The sequence below is a fragment of the Musa acuminata genome, chromosome BXJ3-10 (assembly GCF_036884655.1).
Source record: "Musa acuminata AAA Group cultivar baxijiao chromosome BXJ3-10, Cavendish_Baxijiao_AAA, whole genome shotgun sequence".
NCBI lineage: Eukaryota > Viridiplantae > Streptophyta > Magnoliopsida > Zingiberales > Musaceae > Musa > Musa acuminata.
In genome coordinates this window covers 32,771,619-32,795,130 of record NC_088358.1, presented here as the reverse complement: position 1 = coordinate 32,795,130, position 23,512 = coordinate 32,771,619, and the positions used below count along the sequence as shown (strand labels likewise).

At 36.2% G+C, this 23,512-nt stretch overlaps 2 protein-coding genes across 3 annotated transcripts; both read left to right on the top strand.

Moving 5' to 3' along the window:
* Positions 1 to 1,905: 1,905 nt before the first annotated feature.
* Positions 1,906 to 15,047, top strand: LOC103969640 (ubiquitin carboxyl-terminal hydrolase 4). The gene is made up of 6 exons (XM_009383228.3): positions 1,906 to 2,363; positions 8,841 to 8,957; positions 12,300 to 12,398; positions 13,473 to 13,661; positions 13,768 to 13,949; positions 14,344 to 15,047. The coding sequence occupies exons 1-6, from the start codon at positions 2,247 to 2,249 to the stop codon at positions 14,741 to 14,743; spliced, it is 1,104 nt and encodes a 367-aa protein (XP_009381503.1). The 5' UTR covers positions 1,906 to 2,246; the 3' UTR covers positions 14,744 to 15,047.
* Positions 15,048 to 16,352: 1,305 nt separating this feature from the next.
* Positions 16,353 to 20,958, top strand: LOC135651841 (protein SENSITIVE TO PROTON RHIZOTOXICITY 1-like). 2 transcript variants are annotated; one of them, XR_010501955.1, is made up of 3 exons: positions 16,353 to 17,578; positions 20,272 to 20,421; positions 20,628 to 20,958. XR_010501955.1 is itself a non-coding variant. In XM_065172341.1 (2 exons), exon 1 carries the CDS (start codon positions 16,428 to 16,430, stop codon positions 17,553 to 17,555), a length of 1,128 nt encoding a protein of 375 aa, XP_065028413.1. In that variant the 5' UTR covers positions 16,353 to 16,427; the 3' UTR covers positions 17,556 to 17,578; positions 20,628 to 20,958. The 2 variants fall into 2 exon arrangements, 1 of the variants encoding a protein (XP_065028413.1); XM_065172341.1 differs by lacking the exon at positions 20,272 to 20,421.
* Positions 20,959 to 23,512: the final 2,554 nt, after the last annotated feature.

Below are 23,512 nucleotides of genomic sequence, written 5' to 3'. Positions count from 1 at the left end.
CCATATATTTAAATAGCTGTAACGAGTGAACGTTTATGTATACGTATTCGTTCCATTGGGCCCAAATATTTTACCAGGAAAAGCCGCAAATCTATATGATTTGGTCCAAATATACCATCAGACCACTTCATAGTAATCCCTATTCATTTTTACAAATAATACAAAAAAAAATCATAAATTAATTTAAATTTAAATATATTTTTAGATATATTTTCTGATTTAATTAACTTATTTTAATTTCGAGTGTTATTGTGTCAACTTCCATTGAGTCAATCTAAATAATAAATATTTTTATTTTGTTTAAAAAAAATTAATATTGTTAAAAATTTTAAAAAAAGTAAAACATGTTTATGTCCTATTATTATGATTGGGTATGATTTAAGTGATTCTTTCTTAAAAACTTCTTATGGTAATTTGAAATTAAGAAATATTCTTGTTGTTTCCAAACTAAAAAATAATAATTTCTATTAGTCAACTTATAAATGATAATGCATGTTTTTTTTATTTGATACTAACAATTTTATGATAAATGGAAGGCCAAAGCCAAAATATTACGACGAATGGACAACTGAAAAGATAATTTTATATTCTCAAAGAGACACAAATAAAAACATTATCGACTATTAAAACTCGAAAAGCCTCATCAGATTTATTCTCTTTTCGCTGCAAATCCTAGATTTTTTTTATTATTCGAGTTCATTTGCTTTCACTCACTAATACTGTCTCACAAAATCAGCTTAACCATGGCAATGAGATAAAAGGAGGAAGGCAACTAACTAAATCAATTGATGAGTTTTGAATTATATTACATAACAGAAATATAAGAAAATCATTAGTAATTGGAATTCATTCTATGCAGCACAAAATAAATATTGGGATTCTTTCCGTGCAACACAATAAATTGTTTCCTCCTTTTATCCATAATGCTCAAATGTAGTAATTTCTGAATATTAGAAACTGTCAATTCTCTTATATATAAAGACTTATATAGTATATTGTTGCAACGTAGATAATAGGAGCGGAAAGAACCCTTTTCCTTTTTTATTGCTTTTGTCTTGTCTTATGTTCATCTCCCACTTCAAATTTCAACAGTGCCATTACACATCCAATCTCTAGTATCATGATAAGACTATTAATTTGGTCAATGATCCTAAGTACATTAGTCAATCTTTTTTATGTTATAAACTCAATTCTGTTATTGCTCCAATTTGAGATAGCACAAGTTGTAACTCAAATTTCTGCCCTATTATTTTGTTTCCCATTTGGATAAGGAGTTATGACATAAATTTCTTTCACTTAAAAATCTAATTAAATCAGGATAGGCATAAAATAATAATCTTTTAAATATCTATTAAAATTATAAATAATAAACACTTGTTGGCAGTATACCAATAAAATAGAAGGATTATTTATATCTGGTTTGATGCGTGACTCGTAAATAGTGGAAAATGATAACTGGGAAGCTTTGATCCCATGTTTTCTGAAATGATATACGAGAAGAACACTAAGATAATTCAGATTGTATTTGATTATAATGTCAGGAAAATTACATTGGATTTTATGATAAATCGACTCATGTTAAATAGCATGTCTAACCGCATAATAGTTCATTAGTTTCGTCTTACACACGGAAAATAGAAATCCAGCCGTGCTTTCTCGCATGTTTTGACGGGAATATATGAAGTAAACGGTATGCACGTGTGGAGTGCGCAAATAAATGCAAACATCCGGTTTCCTACGTACCCCACGGCACACCTTATCGCTAATAGGGTCACATGTATGGGTTCTGCCAGAGGAATCCAATGAGAAAGCCGGTAGCCACGTCAACGACGATAAGACAGCGAGAGTCTTCCTCTCGAACAACAATAAGACGACGAAACAACATCAAAAAGAAAAAGGAAAACGAAAATAAAGAAAACCTTCAGATCGATCGATCGATCGATCACTGTTTTAACTTCTTTCTTTCGCTATTCCACCCTCGATCATTTCTTCTCCGACACTCTCTCGCCCGTACGCCGAACGAACGGGAGCCGCCAGAATTCGCTTCGCCCTCGTCATCAGAGACCGTGCCTCAAACCCTAGAAGCTCGAGCCTACTCGTGATCTCTCACCGTGGAGACCCCTTCGTCAACGGAGGCGAGCGGAACGGCGGCCGAGAGGGGGCCGGAGAGGTCGCGTTCCGGTCTTGGTCTAGGGTTCCGGTACCTCACCGGGGTCGCCGGCGGCTGGTGGGACAAGTGGACAGTCATGGGGGCCGCCGGCTCCAAGCTTGAGAAGGCCCTCGGCGACCAGTTCCCTGAAGGCGAGCGCTACTTCGGCCTTGAGAACTTCGGCAACACCTGCTACTGCAACAGCGTCTTGCAGGTTATTGCCTCTACGTCTTCTTTGTTTATTGAACCAAGAGCTCGATCTGAATCTGGGTAACTTGTAGTTCTGTCGAATTAGAGATGAATTCTTTAAAGGAAGGTTTGTTTCTTTTCTTCTTACCGGATCTTATAGTTATGATTATTAATTCAATGTTCTTGTCTGATATGGAAGATGTTTTCATTTGTCAACACTGATATAGGGTGCTTCCATATTGTTATATGAGTACTCTCGGTTGAAAAAAAGATGATCTGTATTTCCTCTTTTCTAGCTCGTTTCTTACACCGTATAATGTTTAAGAACATAGTTTTGGTCTGAAGTAAGCGACTTAAATATGTTGGTTATTTTTAAGACACTTTTGTGTTTCTAAATCTATTAGTCTCAGTCTCATTTAATTTACCATTTTGTATGTTTTTTGAGAAAAAGGTGGGAATGTCTTGATAAACAAGAAAGAAACTTAGTGCAGAAGTATCGTTTTTGGTTTTTAAATATTGAACAGTTCTTTTAACAGAGAAAAAAATGTGTCAGTGTTTGTTTGTCATTTGTCCTCCGACAGTGCAAACCTGTTGATATGCAGGAAAATACCAGAAAGTCATCATCATTCCTCTTGATAAATCATTGGATATAACCAGGACCTGATTAAACTGTTTATCTTACACCTGGTTAAAGTTCATTAGTCTGATGAATATGATATATAGAAAATGTGGGTAACATAACAAATATTTAGTTGAAGTACATAGATCTCTTTAATTGTCTAGGAAGAATATTGTAATAAATTCTGGAGTATATTGTACTTAATTTCTTCTAATGTCTTATGATGCTCATTTTCTAGCTAGTTAATCAGAAGTTCCAAATTTTCTTGGAAGTGAGAGATTATGATGGTAAAATGGAATTTTGGCTTTATGATGGGGTTATACATTGTACCTTTGTGGTGGTAAGCCTATGAAATTTTGCTAAGAGATGAGCTTGTAAAGGATGTTCACTTTCGACTCTGCACTTTATTTTCAGATCTTCATAACAACCTTAATCATGATCTGTTTTTGAGATCTATAGTTGACCTAGTGCAACATCTTCATCTTTTAGACAGTTATTTTCTTATCCTTGTTCTTTTGAATGTATTTGGCTTCTAATATTTTTTTATTATAAATTGCAGCTTAAGTTCAAATGTACTCATCTGTAGTATGGGTTTATAGTTTTGCATTTTTTTTCCCCTTAAAGAAGTTCATCTGACATGGATGCAGGAGTTGTTTTTAAACTAGGAGTCTTTTGTGTTTTTTGGTAAGAGATAAGAATATACCAATGATCTTGGATGTACAATGTTGATTTATGCTTGTTGAAACATTGGATTGCAACCATGCTCCTTTGGTGTCTATATCATAGCCTTCTATAAAAGTTATGCTGATATTCCTTTCCTTGATGGCTTAATGCTCATATAATGATGCTGAACTCCTCAAATATTCAATTTATTTCACTGGGTCGTTCTGCATATAAAACATGTATTGTCAAAACCTGTGTGAAAGGAATGAATTGAATGATGGTGTCCTTAAGAAATAAATAGTATTTGCCAGCCCTGTTTATTTGAGTTCAAAATTTTGGGCAGTAAGAAAACAACATACCTAAAAGTTAATCCTATTTAGATGAGGTGTCCACTTCGTCGCGTGGTGGTTACCATAAAGATAAACTACAAAATTTGCATTTTTGTGAACAATTAAGAGTATTTAGATTGATGATAAAATGAGTAAAATTTGTCTAAGGTTTGTTTGGAGACGTCCATTGACGGACCTTAGAAGTGAGATAATTTGGATTAATGATGACTGGTGCAGAGTAGAGAGAGAGGAGCTTGTAAGACTTCGTTAGAACAATAAGAGAGAATTTAATGGCTTTTAAATTGGCTAGTGATATTAACCTTAGGGCCTCAGCAAAGTTACATGGTGGAAAGATCCATATGTTTGACCCTTTTTTCTCCATGATTGATCCAAATAGTTGGGATGTATGATTTGCAATATGTTCGGGAATATGCAAGGTTTGCAGTTTTGGTTATCGGACCTGTGCCAGTAGTCCGTGACTGGACTAGTACAGGTCAGGTTTGTTCCTGCATACCATGTGTTGGTACACTGGAATGTACCATGAACCATTAGGGGAGGGAGAGGATAAAAGGAAGAAGGAAGAAGGAAGAGGAAAAAGAGGAAGGAGAAGAAAGAAAAGAGGACGAAGGAAGCCAAAGAAAAGGAAAAGGAAGGGGTTGGGGGGGGAGAGAGGTAGGATGAAGAAGGAAAAAGTCGTTATATACTAGTTTAATTATCTAACAGAACTTCATCATCCATTGCCATCAGAATTATCATCATGCTCAATGTCATCAGTTTCATCAATCTTTTCTTCTACATGTGCATCTCGTGATGCTTTTTGACTTAATTTACATGACAATTATCATAGATGACCTTTTTTTCTCCATAGTCCATACTATGTGTCAGCTGAACACGTCTCAATCTAATTAATGTCTCATTTTTCCATTATAGTTCTGCTTTATCTTTGCATTTACTATAGACAAACTAGATTATTTAATCTTTATTTTTGTCTTTCCTTTTGGTGTGTGTATAATGAAGCCCTTCAATTGTCACTGATAGTAATAACTAGGCTTTCTAAACACTGACGATACTTCTTTAGTGTTCAGTATATTTGAAGAGCTGCCTGACCATTGGCTGAAACATTGGGATCTTTGGGATACAAATCTTGATCATTAATGTGCTATTGTTCAATTAACTATAGTATTTGGACAATATTTCAAATGCAATAGACCATTATAATAAGTATAAGTAGTTCCTTATCAATTATGGTTTGCTTGTTAGTGTCACTGCCATTTTGTTCATAAGGATAGTAGTGCTCTCATACTGTCTTCAACCCATTCTTTATTACATGATCTTATTCTTGAATGGTATAAGAAATTATTTTTTCATGTTTGTTAGGAGATCATCCATAATTTAATTGACACTCTCTAAAAAGAACATCTATACTAGTAAGATAGAGATTGAGATGGTCTCCAACAAAAATGGTTAGGGGTTCAATTTTTTTTCTTATTATAGCAGTCCATAGGAATCTGATAGGACCATAAATCTGTATTGTGACATTTGTTGTTGTTTCTTTTTTGTTTTGTGCCCTTCTTGTGATTTCACAGAAACCAAGGTGTAGGTTTTGTTGTCTGATCATCAACTCAGAATTGACTTTATCAAAGGATGAAAAACCTTGAGTGCAAATGCATAGACATCAGATGAAAGGAATATGATATTGGACAAGTTCATAAGGAGCAGAGATTTTCTATTTGAGAATAAAGGAAGAGAAAGAGAGAAGAAGCAAAACATTATAATCATGAAAGATAATGATGAAAAATAAAAGAGATAATAGAAAAGAAAAAAATAATTACCATACTCACTTTGACTAAAGGATCAACTCTTTAGGATGAATGTCTAATATCTCCACTCATCTTAGACATGGATGATGGAAAGATTGTGACCTATACATAAATATAGGGTGGGGGAAAAGAAAGCTATTCTTTCATTCACAAATCGATGTTTCGAAGCACAATTCATTTTCCCCTTTTCTTAGTTTTGAAGTATATAAAAAAATAATTACAAAATTAAGAAAGAACACAATAAAAGGAGTTACATCCCACAAATCATGATATATTAATCATTTTATCTTTCTTCTCCCAAGAACATAGTTTTCCATATTTGTTTTGACAAATAATCTTTTTTAATAAAATATTTTTTTTGGTAGTCTCTTTGCTTTATTGGTTCTTCACTATAATAACTTTTTTGTAGGTTTTCTAAGATCTTATCGTTCATCAAGTCTAAGATTTATATCCTTCCTTTTTTGTCTGACTTCTTTTTTTCTTTACTTGGCAATCTTGATAGATAATGTGTAATCATCAAAGATATTGCCATTTTGCAACTCATGACACCCTAAAATAATAAACATTATTCAAGGGAAAAGTAAAATACAATGGTCCTGCATGAGAATAGCTACAACACTTGACTTGATAATGGTTAGACATATTTATGATAAGTAGTTAATTTAATATTGATAATAGTTCTAATTCATTTAATTAGACATATTTATGTTTCAAGGAATTATGTATAAATTTCTATGATTTAATTAGTTTTAAATTTGGAATCATGAATTTAAATTAGTTATTTCATGAAAAAGAATAGATATGAGGTTAATTCTTATTTTATAATATTTTAAAGTACTTCTAAGAATATTAAATATAATTTAATAAAAGAGGTCAAATTGGGATCTAACCTGAGTTAAGTTGATTGGTCAAGATCAGCCCGTATGGCCAAGTACGACATAGCCCATGTGGCCCAACATGTCTTAGCTCATGTGACCAGGTATGATCTTGCCCATGTGAGTGGACACGACCCAACTCTTGTGGCCACGTACGATCTAAACCATGTGGCTTGACATCACCCAGCCTATGTGGTCAGGTATAATTCAACCCATATGACTAGACATGACCTAGCTTATGTAGTCAGGTATGGCGCAACCCATATGGTCAAGCATGACTAAGCTCATGTGGCTAAGCATGGCTCAGTCCATGTGGTCAAGTATTATAACCCAATCCATGTGGTTAGGTATAACCCAACCCACGAGCCAAGCGTGGCCCGATTTAGCGGCAAGGCTCAGCCTAACCCGTGAGTGAAGTTTAGAAGTTAGGCCTGCTTAGCTATGCGACCGACGATAGATACGTTGTCGCCCCTCTATCTAACTCGTTGTACCTCAACCCAACCTATTACCTGGAATAGGCATGTGCGACGCACGTGACCCGTCTAATGCTTAGGTGGGTTGGTTCGATCTAGGCTAGCACTATGCGATACAATCCAATTTCCTCATCCTTTATTGGTTTGAGCTTATTAGTTGATTGAATTAGATGTTTCACGAGTATTGAAGATTATTTTTATGATTTTTTGGAGTTTTTACTAGTATGTGTGGTTGCTGATGTATTTTTATCCAATATTTGTTTTTAGAATAATCTATTATTTTGTAATAGATCTGATCCTTGGGTGAAGGAGACTTTTTTGTCACTTATGACCCTACTAAGAAGATGCAGTTCTTTTTTCAATAAAAAAATATTTAGTATTGGAAAGATAGGGATTTGAATTCAAAGATAAAAAAAGAGTTTTCTATAAATTATGAATAATGAAATGATGATTTATTTTTTTTAAATCTGAGATGTGACATTTATTTCAGGAAAGAAAGATTTAGTGGAATCTAGTGGTATCACATTTCACAATCAGACTGAGATTGGCTTAGTGTAAGGTCCAAAGGACCTCACCTTTTAAGTTTTGGTGCCAAAGTGATTATTTAGATAAGGATGAGACTTGAGAGAGCTAGTAAAGGTTATCTGTGGTCAGCTGCAAAAATGCACTTTGATATTTACCTTATATTAGTAAAAATGGTGATAAAGCTTGGGACACAATGGTATATTATCATAAAAAATCCATAGCTCAAAACATCCAGGATAAGATATATGGATCCTCTTTAGTTGTACTTAGATGTTGAACTTAGGATTATAATAGTTATTCTTATTGTTTTTCATTAATTGGTCTTTCTTTTCCTTTCTTAGAGCATTATTTTATGTTGCTCACCTTTCCTTGCTGGAGGTATATCAAGATGTTTTTTATTAGTATTGGCTCCTTTGATGGTTTTGTAGTATATTATGCTTTATTAGTACTATACCTAAATTATTTTGCAAATGCAGTTATTCTATTTATTTTCAGTAAAATTTGATACACTTGTTAGCATTCTCATCTCTGTTTTACGAACTTTTTTTGACATCCTGTTTCATAGCTAGTGAATATATTTTATCTCGAGAACATAGACTCTAAAGTTTCATCTTTACTCTTCTTAATAAATTAATTGATTGATAGCAAAATAACTCAGGATTCCTGGATGACTATGGTGAAAGTTTTCTCCTTCATTTCTAGTTTTAGATGCACTAACAATTTGTACACCACCACCAATATATTTGGGGTCGGCTATGTCGATCTTTTGCTACCATTGGGCTACGTAAAAAGCAAAAATTTTTCAATTATTTTGACTTTTTGGATGTTCATAGATGACATTAATACAAAGTGGTCATTTCAGCTTAACATAAAAGAAGATTGATATGTTACTTTAAAAGATAAGAGATTGATATGTTACTTTAAAAGATAAATGTTTTATTTGGTAAAGAATTTTCTCCCTTCAACATTTCCTTCTAAATTTTGTCAAAGTTCACTTCTAGCATAGCTATTTTTACCATCATCACATCATGCTTTACATTTGGTTTGAAGAATTTGGGCATGAGTTTTACTGAAATGAACTTTGTTGGATGAAAATGTATGTTTTGTCTTATGCAGTGCCTAAATTAAATATGTATTATTTTTGTTCTTTTTGTTTTAACTATAATTTATTTTTTCTTCTTAATTATCCCATATGCAGGCTCTATATTTTTGTATTCCTTTCCGGGAGCAGTTACTGGACTATTATGCAAATAACAAGAATCTGGGCGATGTTGAAGAAAACCTTCTAACATGTTTGGCAGACCTATTTACTCAGGTAAACAATCTTTTTATCAACAAGCCGTGAATATCATGCCAAAATTACAGTCTCCTTTGATGAGAGTTTCACAGGCTAACAATATTCTTGTCTTCAATTTTTTTTACTAAATTTGTTAATAAGTTTTTGCTTTTCCTAGCATAATATGTGTGTTATATGTGTAAAGTAATATCCATTAGATGTTTAAACATTGAACTTATAACTTGTAAAATCTGCTTTTTCTTGATATTAAAATTAATCATGTCATACATCCATTCTTTTTCAACACAACCATTAGTTTTATGGAGGCAAATCTAGGTTCCAAGATAAGGTTGTTCCTATGATATTTAGGTGACCTGGCAAGGTTGTGAACCTTGTGATCTTGATCTGGGCCACAAGATCGTTTGATCTTACAGCAGCCCATGTCAGGCATGTCGAGTCTGGCCAGTTGCTGAAATTTTAGAGTGTTGGAATCAGCCCAACTCACGAGTTGACTTGGAAAGATCGATCAACTTGGATGAGTTGAATTGAGTTTATCGATTCAACTCGATGGGCTTTATATAAAAGTAAAAAACAAATGCTCAAAGATGAGGTGATGTGCGAGGCTGTGGGTGACATATGAGTGATGAGACAAGACCCTAATTGGTCGTTGTTGCTGTTAGCCACAAGAGGGTCTCGTGCTGCTGCCAACCTTGTTGGCTGTTTGAGGTGCCGCTGTCCATCACTTCCTCTCCCACAGTCCATAGGTATTGTTTTCATCTCTCCTCTCCCTCCGCTCTCCTTCCCTTTCTTCCCTTCTCTCCTTTCTTCTCCTCCCTTCTCCTCCCATCTCCTCTCATGTATAATCGTTCGCCTTCCTCCCATGTCTCCTCTTTTCCCTTCTACTATTTTGTTCTTCCCTTTGTTTCATGAGATAGCCAACGTAAAGTTTAATATAGTGCTCTAGTGGCATGTTTATCTTTTCCTTTGTTGCGTGAGATGATCAATTTAAAAGTCTACTGTAGTGCTCTTTCATGTACTTATCTTGTGGTCTTTCTTGTACCTCAGCTCATGATTCATTGTTAGCAATCCAAGTGTATTTTTATAAACAAAATTATATCTTCTTAAAAATATTTTTCTGAACTGCATATTGTTTGAATGAAAACTGCTTACTTTACAATTAATTATTAATTATTAGATCTCTTATATCAAAAAAATCTTAAGTTGGATGTCCCTTATCTTTGATTGCTTTGTCAAAATGTTTGGTTTTAAGAGAAAATATACAAATAAAAATCAATCAGATATGGGATAGGAATATAGTATACCATTTGAAAATAATTCAGATGAGAACTAGCGAAGGTTATGGTGACATGTCTCATCTATCAAATATCTCTTGAACAATTGAATAATATTTGTTTGAGTGTTGTTCAGATGAGAACTAGCCATTTTTTTGTCCATAATATTCTTTTCTTTTCGTTTTGAAATAATTTTATCTTATCCTTCATCCTCCTCAATTTCATGAATTTTTCTTTTTTGTGTCATAAGTTTTCCAACAGTCGTATTATTTGTTTTCTGACATCATTGGATACTCTTATATGCTTTACATGCTGGATTATTTTTAAAACTATGGATACCATCATTCGTCAAAACTTGCATTTTATTTTCCTCAGATTGTTTTTAAATTTTATATCATACTCCTATCCAATATCTGATCGATTTTTAATATTTTTTCTCTTAGACATTTTGACAAAACAATTGAAAGTAATTGAAAGATATTATTAATTAAAAAATAAATAAATAATAAAGGATGCAGTTCAGTTGTTTACACAGTATGTAATTCACAAAGAGACATTTAGATAGATTTAATATCATTTTTTTTCTTCATAAGGAGTCACAATGAATCATGTATGAGTTGAGATACTAGAATGACTGCATATGTATTCAAACGGACACTACAATAAACTTTTACATTGGTCATCTCATGCAACAAGGGAAAGATAAACTTTTACAATGGCTACAATAAGAGCACAAGATAAACATGCACTACAGGATTATGAAGAAGAGAATTAGAGAAGAGAATTAGAAAAAGAGGAAAGAATGAAACAATAAAAGGGATTAAATTATTTAAAATTATTTTATCATACTATACCACAAGATGGTGTGAGAAGTAAGATCTGGGCTGTAAGGTCGCTCCATGCTATTGCCCAAATCACGAGTTTAACAAACCTTGATTGGATCATCCTTTTGTTACTATTAGTTTTATGAAGGCTAATATTTTAGTTGAATAGCACAACTATGCTGATCTACTTGTAGTTATTGAAATTCATTTTATCATACTATACTACAAAATGTGCGAGTTCTCCCATTTCTCTGCAGACATAGGATTTTATAGATAAATCATTTACTATTTGCTATTGTAGGCTTTTGTCTTTACTCTGGTTGACTATACTGTCTATCTTCACTTCATATAATAACTTTGGTTTCAATGAAGTTCCATATGAAGTTAGAGTAATGTACCTTACTAAAGGTGTTCAAAATAACTTTATGAACTTATGAGGTATCAAATTTTAATATCTATTAGGTCTTTTGCCTCTGATATTTATCAAGTAGTCGAATAAACCTGAAAGCATATGCGATCAATGAGTTCAGCATATATACTGGAGCTTTTTAATGTTTATTAAAGAGTGTTGAAACGTATGTTTTAGTTGGAGCATTGACCCAGTAGATAGGAAATCTGCCATGAGAACATAGATAAGACATAGAATTAAGTTTGAACAGTATGATTCTTTATTCTTCTGTAATTTTGAAAGAATTTCACTCTTCTAGATTATTCCCATAGATTTTGTTGCCATTGTTCTCAACCTGCCAATTGGAAATTTTCTTCTTGATGGCCATTTTATGAACATTGAGGGTAAATCCAAAGCATGTTTGAGATAGAAATTTGGTTAAATGGACAGAGTTGTTGCCATGTTAAGTATCATAAACTGCTTTCAAGTATAGGAAAATTTTTGCAGGTGTTTGATCATAAAGGTTGACTGAAAAAGATGGTCTTATGAAGTGCTCTTTTGGATCCTAAGGAAAACCTTTTTGCCTGATCTTGGAATGTGTTGGATCAGATACTAGTATATGGAGGTTTCAGCTTCACAACTTGTTCTGAAGTTCAAATGGTTCCTATGCCACTTGACCATTTCCTTGCCAAATGAAATTTGCATGTAGATCGTGATGATATGTTTGTTGCCAAACAAATAATATCTGCCTCATTATTGAATAGCCTAATTTTGGTCACTGTGAGAGTCTTATTGCTATAATTTATCATGTATGTATTAGTGCAAGTCTTGCATATGATATTGGTTGTACTTATGTCTTGGTTGGTATTTTGTGCAGATTAGCTCCCAAAAGAAAAAAACTGGTGTTATTGCTCCAAAACGCTTTGTGCAGAGAGTGAAGAAACAGAATGAGTATTTCCGTAGTTATATGCACCAGGTAATTAAGTTAACTTGATAAATTTGTTAATAATAGAGGCAATATGTGGACATCATAGTTGCATTAGGTCTATACATCCAATCAACTACCTCAGCATGAACATTTTTCACTCGAGACCAATTTCACCCAGTTCGATGTGCACCAACCAGTAATGACTGCTCCGAGTGTGAACCGGCATGCGGACAGTAATTTCGAGCAGGCCATATGCGATACAGGGCATATTCCCCAGTCCAGGCCCAAATATAAACTAAAAACCCTAATACCTAATCCCATTCGTCTGGCATTATTCGCTCCGTGTCCATTGTAGCCTGCATCTGCTGCCGCCCACGTCCACCTCCACATGCTAATGACGTCACTTGCATCTGCCGATCAGTACTATCCTCTCCTCATCCTATTACACCACCACAGCTTCATCTCTGTTGCTTCCCCTCCTTTCCATTGCCACTGCCATCTCCTCTCTTTCTCCGTCTTGTCCCCTCGTCTCTACCGCACCATTCTCTGCTGCCTCCTCTCTTCCTCCTCCCCCTTCTCTGTACGATGGTATGTTCCTACATATTTCGCCATATGGTACGCAGGAATGGATTGGATCCATATCAGTCTGGCCATGGACCGGCACAGGTCCAGTACCGAAATTGAATGTTTTGCTCTGGTCTATCATCTACTTTGTCAAAACAATTTCATTTGAAATGAATTTCAAAATTTAAAGTAAACTGCAGTTGTCAAGCAGATTTTTTGATCATTGTCCATTTGTTTTTCTTCTCATCAAATTTCTCCAATCAGGCTTGCAAATAGTCATGAACCGCAGCAATTTGATTATACATCCTTTAGCCTAGTTATTTTGCAAAATGTTTCTGTTGTTTAATCAGTTTGTTGAGACAGACCTCTTTTTTCTGTTACTTTTGTCTGTGGGATTTCTTTCAGTCTGTGGATGAAAAATTTTATCAGCTGAAAGGCATTTGTAGGTAAAATACTTTGTTGAAGTTGTATCTCATCATCCATGTAGCTCTTATTTCTACATCTTCTAATTTTGTGATTTTGCTAGCTAATCTTGTTTGTTTTCTTTGGATTCTCTAGGATGCTCATGAGTTTTTGAATTTCTTGCTGAATGAGCTTGTTGATATTCTGGAAAAAGAGTCTGATGCTGCAAAAAGTTCCCCAGAAACCTTGTCACCATCTAAAAAGATTGCCAATGGACCAAGCCATCCTGTGGCTAATGGTGTGCAAAAGGAGCCACTTGTTACATGGGTTCACAAGAACTTTCAGGTGAATCGAGTACCCTAATTTGTTGTGCATCTTCTGTTCAATATGACATGTATAGCACGAAATAAGTGATGCTTCTTGATACCAACGCTTACATTTCTTGCGACAGGGCATACTGACCAATGAAACAAGATGCTTACGTTGTGAAACTGTTACTGCAAGGGATGAAACATTTCTTGACTTGAGCCTTGATATTGAGCAGAACAGTTCTATAACAAGCTGCCTCAAAAACTTCAGTTCAACAGAGACCTTAAATGCTGAGGACAAGTTCTTCTGTGATAAGTGCTGCAGGTGCTTCACTGGTTTCTTTGTTGTGGTTCATAATCTTGTTGCCTAGTAAAATCTTTTTTGTCGTTGTTTGTGAGATTCATATAACCATGTGCATTCAGACTCACATGCTTCTAGTTGCATCGTTTCTGAAAGTTTTAGCTTTTAACTAGAATGCTTGAACTTTACTTCACGAGTGCAATTATCTAAATGCTTGTTCAACAACTTGGAGAACGATATAGGTCTAGATTAATAGTAAGTGCTATGGTCATGGGAAGGTGATTCAATTATATAAAGTGTTGAATAAAGCGTTAGCATATTGTGTTTCCCTTGAAAAATCTTTCTTGCCACTTTTGTGTTGGATCATCCATTGCTAACTAACTGTTTCTGAAGCATGGAGTTCTGTTTCACTGTGCAGTTTGCAGGAAGCACAGAAGAGAATGAAGATCAAGAAGCCACCACATATTCTTGTGATCCACCTCAAAAGGTTCAAATACATCGAGCAGCTTGGTCGGTACAAGAAATTATCGTACCGTGTGGTGTTTCCCATGGAGCTGAAACTTACTAACACGGTCGAAGATGCGGACTCCGAGTACTCTCTCTTTGCAGTTGTGGTCCACGTGGGGAGCGGTCCCAACCATGGTCACTATGTTAGCCTTGTCAAAAGCCACAACCACTGGTTGTTATTTGATGATGAAAATGTGGAGATGATCGATGAATCAACTGTGCAGACATTCTTTGGTTCCTCTCAGGAGTTTTCAGGCAACACAGATCATGGGTACATCTTGTTCTACGAGAGACTTGGTGGAAAGAGCTAAAAAAAACCCTTTGCTTACATTTCCTTCTGGCCTTTCTACCTGTATTAGCTCTTTCCAATTTTTACTCCATGTAACACAATCGGAAGCTCTTGGGATTTTGTGAGGTGAGCGAGCTAGTGAGAGGATGTGATGGTTTGGGTGGATGCAATGTACAGTGGATGGTGGAAAAGCACTGTCCGTTTGTTCTAAGAATAAAATAGAAATGTACGTGGGTGGCAGGAGCTTAAGGTACAACTTTTTCCTGTACTTGTTGTGTTTTTGGCTTTTTGGACGTCTATGAATACAGAGTGCGATTCTTCCACTACATACATTTGTGTGTAGACAAAAAGGAGTTCTGCCATCTGAACATGAAGCAGCAGTCAAACTGGAAGCATGACTGATGATAATTTGCTATTATTAGGAGTCTGTGTTTCGTCTCCCTTCGCATGCGAATTAAGGGTGTTTTTGAGTCAAAATAACTAGTTAATTTTAATCTTCTACTATTTGTGGTACATGTACCGTAGTGTAACGGTGAGCTTCACCATTAATCTTGTATAGGCTGTGTTCTTGTGATGTTACTTTCGTATAAATTCATTTCAAGATTTGTATCACAATGTTTCGAGACAGAAATGTTATTTATGCCATCCTATCAAACAAACTGTCGGTTTACTGGTTTGTGGAGATGTTTGTGTTGTTTGAGGTGGATGAGCAAATATAGTTATTGATATTACTCACAAGTGATTCAGCTAAGCCTTCCATAATTGGTTGAACTGTTATGTCAACTAAAAATATTTTGAAACATATAAATAATTTAAAATTTTATGTAGTTAAAATCTAAAATATCAAAATTAATGAATAAATAAAAAATCTTAAACAAATAGAAAAATTTTAATCACATAAAATAGGATAAAAATAATATCATATATAGAATGCTATAAAACACATATAGCACGATAATTAGAATAATTTTACTTGAATAAGAAACACACAATAATAAGAAGAGATTGATAACGAGAAAATAATCTTAGGAAGGAATCACAATGACTGATGACAATATTTTCTTAAAACAACGTTCATACGATTTTTTTAGTGCATCCGAAAATATTAATACGAATTGTTTAAATTTTTCTAATAATATTTCGTTGAACATTCAAATATTAATATGGAGACATATGTGCAATCGAAGGTTGTCTTCCGTATTAAAGTTGTGATTTATGCATGATTATCCTCTATTATTCATGATTATCATTAAATTTATAGTTTTAAAATTTTAATTTTAATTTAAATTAATTTAAATTTAAATTTCAATATCATTATGCTAATCAATTAATATCCCTAGTCTTGTGGAGTTTGCAATATTACGGAAGCAGCTCATTCCCATAGGTTGTTTAATGCCAAAGGGACCCACTCCTTGACCCATTGGAATCACCCATTGGTATTTTTGGTGGCTCGACCAACACAGGTTAGCTGAGCTTTTTCTAAAAGAAGCTTCTTAAGGACCTTTCTACGAGCTACCCACTCAGCTACCTGCCATAAAGGTGTGGCTTCAACGTGGGCTCCGCACGTTTGTCGACTAAAGACGGTAAGACACATTCCGCTAATCCGCTTTTAGCGACTACAAAGGTCGACACGACATGGAACTCCTTCCCCGTCAACAAAGCTGAGGCCCTTTTCCTCTCCACCACTACCGTCCTCCCCTCTCAAGATGAATGGCTCCGGCGGTCGGAACCCTGGCCAGGAGCCGTTCTTGCCCCTCGGCGGTGGCGGCCGTGACCCCGGGGGCGCGCCCTTGGCGAGCCACGACCCCTTCCTACCCCTCCTCAACCTCTCCGCCCTCGGCCAGAAGATGGACTCCCTCCGCCGCTTCCTCTCTGATGCCATAGACAGTCGCACCGTCATCGGCGATGACCAGCTACAGATGGTCTCCTCCCATATCGCCTCGGCCGTCCAGGGGATCATCCTCAACGGCGCCGCTCTTCTCGCCTCCTCCCAACCGCTTAATCCCTCCCCCTCCTTCGCTGCCGCTGGTGGTCCCACCTCTCGAGATGCAGTGACCCCTCGCTTCGCCGAGACCAGATCCGGTAGTCCGCCGTCCATCCAATTCGGAAACGGATCCGAGCCGCCGACCTCGGATCCGGCGGCGGCGATCGGGGAGGAGGACGACATAGTGGAGATCGATGCTGCAGAGCTTCTGGCGGAACATGTCCACCTCTGCGAGATCTGCGGCAAGGGTTTCAAGCGTGACGCGAACCTCCGGATGCACATGAGAGCTCACGGCGACCGGTTCAAGACCCTGGAAGCCCTCTCGAAGCCGGACCGGGAAGTTCGCCCGTCGGATGGCTGGGAGGCGGTACCCGGGAGAAGAGTTAGGTTCTCTTGCCCGTATCCCGGGTGCAACAGGAACCGGGCGCACAAGAAGTTCCGACCACTCAAGTCGGTGGCGTGCGTGAAGAACCACTTCAAGAGGAGCCACTGCCCCAAGATGTATTCTTGCCACCGGTGCAATAAGAAGAACTTCTCGTTGGTGGCTGACCTTAGGAGCCACCTCAAGCATTGCGGAGTGACCCGGTGGCGGTGCTCGTGTGGGACAAGCTTCTCGAGGAAGGATAAGCTTTTTGGGCATATCACTCTGTTCGAGGGGCACATGCCAGCGGTTGAAGTGGGTGCGGAGGAGGAAGTGAAGAAGAAAGGTGTGATTTTGGAAGTAGACGAAGAAGAAGAGGAAGGAGTTGGAGGAGCAGAGAAGGATGGCGAGGGTTTTGATTCTGAATTTTTTAAGGGCATAATGGAGGATTTTGATGAGATTGAGCGTCGAAGCGGAAGAATGCGTTAGCATCTCTGTGAAATACATCAAAGGTGTGTCTTCATCTTTATATTTGCATCTTCTATAGTTCTTCTTGGTTACTTAACTTCCTTGTTCCTTGCATTTGTTTTGTTTACATTGTTTTTGCTACATTATTGCTTCTTGTTGATTCTAAACATTTTATCTCTAAAATATGAATCACAAAGAAATGTGATATTCGTTCCTGAAGATATATTTGTTGGATTGGATGTATGATATCAGAAATTGCCCTATATCAGAGACTATAGGAGAATGGGCAGTTTCTTATAAGCATTATTTGATGAATTGGACTTGAGCATTTTGGGAATAAAAAGAGTTCCCCTACTTCGGTTGCTGATAGGTATAATTAGACCATCACAAATGATATTTATTGTTCGCCGGATGAGTGAAAAAATCTGATACCCCAAACTGGCCCTTACTACAAATAACTTGTATTTAACAATTTTTTGCCACGTTAAGAAAGCTTCCTTTATGTCAGTTATTGAGCTAGTATAATAGCTTGTATGATATTTATGTTAGACATGATGTATGCTCTTTATAATTTCTTTCTTTTCTTTTAGAGCATATCTTGAACTTTTTTCACTTTCTCTGTAGAAGGATAAAGATCATTAATTAAATAATCACTTGGATGAATGCACTGAATTCTGTCAAAATTTTATTAGGTTTATTTTCATGGATGGCTTTGCCTTTGTTGTTTTTTAACATTGACTATTGATTGCTATCAAATCATCTAGATGAATGCTTGCCTTTGTTTCATCTAAAGGTAGATTCAATAATAGGTAATACCATAAGGATCAAATTTATTATTTAAAGGTTTAAGGTCATGGGGAAGCACACGACAACTCAAAAAAGGATGGTGCCTTTTATCCAAAGAAATGATAAGGTAACTGATGAAATGATAGATAATGATTTTCAACAATGACAGGAATGGCAAAACTAACAATGACATATTATGTGCAGTAGTGACTGAGAATAATAGAAATGAAAGCAAACTATATATATGAAAAATATACCAAGAAAATTGGGAATTCCAAGGCAATAGAAAAATTGGATGTACTTCACTTTATAGGATGGATGGATCCAACTATATCTCATATTTAGTAGCCAGTTGTGTATTTTGTAGAGTGGCATTGGTTGTTAAAGCGAAAAATATCCAGATCTTTTTAATAGGGTGTTACACCATGTAGTAGTGAAAATATCCAGAACATAGGCAGATGGATTGCCTCTTGGGCTGAAGTGAAAATTCTGATGCAGTAGAGGATTTTCCTCCAGGGTTTGGCCAGGCTTTTGCAGGTTAGTCTTTTTTTTTTAGTTGTGGCAATAAGTAATTCCTAGTCTTCCATTCTGTATGCGCATAGGACTTTTTGTGAAGTTGCATCTGTCATTAGTCCTTATCTATGGACTGGAAATATGTACCTCAAGATCCTGCAAGTCCTTGAAGTCATTTCCTGTAGTTGTCTGGATCTTAGTTGGATTGAACTGGGTCGAAGTTCAAATTGGGTCTTGTACAGTCAGGAGCCCTGGTCTTATTTCTACGTCCATTCATTCGTAACTCTGAGCCATCTCTCTTTTATGTCTTTCGCTTTTCTAACAACAGATTCTCAAAAATGACTCACAAGTCTGTCTGTACAGTTTCTGTTTTCTGGTGCAAATAAATTGTCAAATTCTTTGCCTTTTGTCCTTTTTTCTCTGAACCTTTATGTTTCTCATATCTATATTATTTCTTGTTTTCTTCTGTTAATATTTATGTTTTCTTACCTTTCTTACATAAATTTGCAAAACTTGGTATCTATTGTCATTACTTACCATCTACCACTATGAATATATGATTTCATCTTTGAATTAACCTTATTTTGCATGTTGTAATATGCAAACGGCAAAAGAAATTCTTATATTTTATTTAATATAGGGCATCTTTTGGCTCACAGATTATCTGTGGCCAGTCCTTACCCTGTGACTTACATCAGTTTCTTGTGCTATAGTGTATTGATGTGTAAGAGAGGTTTATGTAATATTAAATTATGTAGCAAGTGTAAGAAAATGAAAAGGGTGTTCTTTCCTTTCTGATATAGAAAGGAAATTAAAGACTGGTATTGCAACTTCCTGTCCAGCTTAATATCTTTAACTATTATATTATCTGATTCTGAGATAGTGGACTACTGGAGAAGGGTCAAACCTGTACTAGTTGAGTTAAAACAAATAGAAAGAGATGAGATTTTCACTGCAGTAGAGACCATTAGGCTTGTTCGGGTCCCAAAGCAGAAAGTACTTGGTTCCTCAAGTGACACCTTTAATGGTTCATGAAAGAAGCTACTCCACCCAATAGGCATTATTGATATTTAAGGTATAAGAAGTTCTATAACCATTCAAATACTTGATATTAATTTACATTGCCTTGTATGTGTTTTATATTCTTTTTAATGCTGTGGTGCTTTAACTGGGGAAAGCTGTCAATAGGTAGCAAATTTGGGAAAAATAAAATAATTGAAATTTATGCAAAGTCTCTTAATTTGATTTGTTCTGATAAAGTATCATTATTAATTATCTATCGTGTAAATTGGAGTCAAAAATATCAGGTTGTAAACCTTAGGGCGAGGAGACTTGGGGTAAGCTTGTTGTAGTTCAGTAGCATCAACTGTGTAAGCATTCGTGCATTTGGTGGTATTGAAAATAAAAATTTGTATCCTAACCTGCCTGTTTGACACAGAGACTTGTGTAGGGATGGTGAGCAGACGAAGCCTCCCAACTGTTCCTCTTGTAATTTAGGTGATCATATGCCAACCCTCTTGTATCTGGTTTTCAGTGGGCAGTCCATTTTAGCAATCAAACAGGTTGCCTATAGAGATGACAGACCTAGGTACATATCTGCTTGATTAACTTGTTTATGACATGCTTGAAGAAGGCATCAAAGTAAAAGCTTGCCGTAGGCACTTGATCTAATGTGGAAGATTACAAAGACCTATTCTTTTGAAGCTTAGAAAAAGAGAAGATGCAAAATTTTATATTATTCATCGATCTGTTCCTGTTGATGTGGCAAAAATTGTGTTTTACTTCAATTTTCAGATGCTTCGTCATCTCCGGGCAACGACAAGGAGACAGAACGCATTTTGGTGCATTCTCCAGAATCTTTCATCTTGACCTGAGCTAAACTTATGCATTACAAGGCTCTGGAAGTTGTAGGTCATCACTTCCACTCTGAAAGCTTGTAAAACAGTACAAGATGCAAAGAACAAGCGTGTGGGTAGAGTATCTGTATATATGATGTTTAAGGTCTACCTTTTCCTATCTAATTTTACTTATGATAATTAGTTGTACAACATTTCTCTTTTTATATTTTTGGTGCAACCTTAATAAGGAGTTGATAAGAAAGTCATTTATCATATGTTTTTAAGCATATTCTATGTCCATGCACTTTATATTCTATAAGGTAGTTGCATTGTTCTCTAATCTTCATTATGACTTTTGTTGTTCTTATGATCGAAGAATAATCACATATTAATTATATGTTGGCTTGATCGAGATAAAAGAATCTCTCGATGTTGTAGTCATGTTTATGTACTTGCAATATCAACACTCATGTGCTATTACCAAATAAATAAATGCACTAAATCAATTTTTAATTATTATTTTAAATAAACAAAAGAGTCACTTGTGTTAGTATACGTCTGAGGAGGGGATTGATCTACTTAAAAGCTTACAATGATAAAAGATTGGATCTATAATTATTAACTTAAGATGATGATGATTGAATACCATCAAATCAATGGATAATTATTCCATTTGAACTTAAAATAGACCTTGACAGGCGTAATTTGGCTTGCTTGCATAAATAATTATCCTTTTGGTTGTCATTTGTCATGTCGAGTTGGATTTGGAGTTTAGGTCAACGACAATGTCTCCAACCGGGAAGATCTCATGTCAAATCAAGATAAGTATTCTTGGATCTTCTTGTCTCTCATCCAGTTGTCGTGATAAACCCTAGAATAATAAGAAGGCACTCAGAATTCCTCGGCCAATTTTAGCCCTTCTTCCATTATGATCATCATTATAATAAGATATTTTTAAGAAAAAAAAATATGTTAAAAATACTTATTCCAAATTATTAATTTTTGGATAAGCAGAAAAAAAATACAGTAATGTGCTTCTCAAGTAAAAATATACCCAATACAAGAATAATAATGCACCCCTGCAAGGAAAAAACTGGTAACAGTGGGAGAGCTCTGCAGTGGCACACAAGAAAAAGGACGACATGTTCATACGAGCCAGACGACCGGATTACGCCGTCGAACGATCCTCCAGCTGTGAGCACTGCAGCGAACCGATCGCCATGGAGGCCACCGCCTTCGCCCAAGCCACTATCTCCTTCTTCATCCTCTCCTCGTCGTTCCAAGCGGAAGGATCGATAGGCTGACCCACTTTTGCACCCGGAGCCAGAAGCATCGTCGCCGCCGCGCTGCTTTTATTCTCCTCTCCGGCGGCTTGAGGTACGAACGGAGCTCTCAAATCCATGTCTGTGCCAACAGTTTCGGAAGAAAGCAATATATAGAGGAGATGAGGAGGAAGAACGAGGAACACGCTAGTGTAGTAGAAACGATGTGTGTCCAAGGAAACGCGTGGACACCAGCTTCGTTCTGTGGTTGCAGAGGGAATCGATCCATAAACAATGGAGAGTTGGAGATCTCTGCAGAAGCTCGTGATGGTCGTGTCACAATTCCTTTGCAGTATAATATTCTTTGGTCTCCCTTCGTTGCATGTGCGACATTAAGTATGGGAACAAAAGCACTCACAAACTGAGACCCACCGGATTGTAGGATGACATGGTTTCTGCTTGCTCATGCACTCAGCAGACTAGCAGAGCAGAAAAGGAATCAGATTTCACACTGGCTTTTTTGGAGTTTGGGCAACCATTTGGGATTGATGGATATCAATGTATCATATATTTATCTTAAGGATATATTAGGTGCTTTAATATTTTTCATGTTATTTGAATTTAAACTAGTAACAGATATTAATGTTTAGTAGTGACTGGAAGGAAACACATCAGAGAGAAATATATATATATATATATATATATATATATATATATATTTGTAAGGATAAATACACTACTTCTAAACAATATTGAAATGAACACAGAAAAAGGGGATGTTTTTTATTCGTAAAATCCAGTACAAGATTATGGCAAGCAAAAAAGGTTCCAAAACATAAATAAATAAGAGTAATTTTGACCGTCAAAGATGAGTGCTTGGCTGGAAGAATGTTCAATCTTTCTCGACACAAAATATATGCCTCCGCGTAAAGTGAGAAGGAGCTCTGAAAGATATGCCGCGTTCGATTTTGGCTTTGTCAACATAACACTATGTATTAGAATCATTGGCTACACCTGCGCCAAAAACATTGAATTCTGATATATAATAGCCACTGCACATGCAGGAGAAGTCAGAGAGAAGGACAGAAGTTTAGCGGGAGTGCTATCTCTTGGAGGCTGAAATATTCCAAGGACAAACGTACACCGAAGACCAACGCGAAATGGCGAGCGTGATATCATTCCCCGATCTTGATGTTTGTGTGTGTATGCGTGTGAGAGAGAGAGACGCAGAAGAAGAAGATGTGAGAGTGAGAGAGAGAGAGAGAGAGAGAGAGAGAGATGAAGAAGAAGACCCAGGTGCATCAACTGGGGTAGTTTATGCGTGTGTGTATGTGTGTGTCTGAGTGAGAGAGTGAGAGAGAGAGAGCAGAAGAAGAAGATACTGGTGCATCAACTGGTAATTCGGCATAGAACAGCCATGTGTGTGCGCGCGAAAGAGAGAGAGAGAGAGAGAGAGAGAGAGAGAGAGAGAGAGATGAAGAAGAAGACCCAAGTGGACCAACTGGAATTCGGGATTCTCTCAATTCTAACCATGCTACGATACGATATAAAGAAATTTCATTCCCCAAGTGTTTGACCC

Excerpts from the sequence above, each read along its gene's own strand:
- LOC103969640 (XM_009383228.3), top strand. The coding sequence starts at position 2,247 with ATGGGGGCCGCCGGCTCCAAGCTTGAGAAGGCCCTCGGCGACCAGTTC. Across the intron at positions 13,662-13,767 it reads GGGTTCACAAGAACTTTCAG|GGCATACTGACCAATGAAAC; the intron begins GTGAATCGAGTA and ends TTCTTGCGACAG. Across the intron at positions 13,950-14,343 it reads TTCTGTGATAAGTGCTGCAG|TTTGCAGGAAGCACAGAAGA; the intron begins GTGCTTCACTGG and ends TTCACTGTGCAG.
- LOC135651841 (XM_065172341.1), top strand. The coding sequence starts at position 16,428 with ATGAATGGCTCCGGCGGTCGGAACCCTGGCCAGGAGCCGTTCTTGCCC.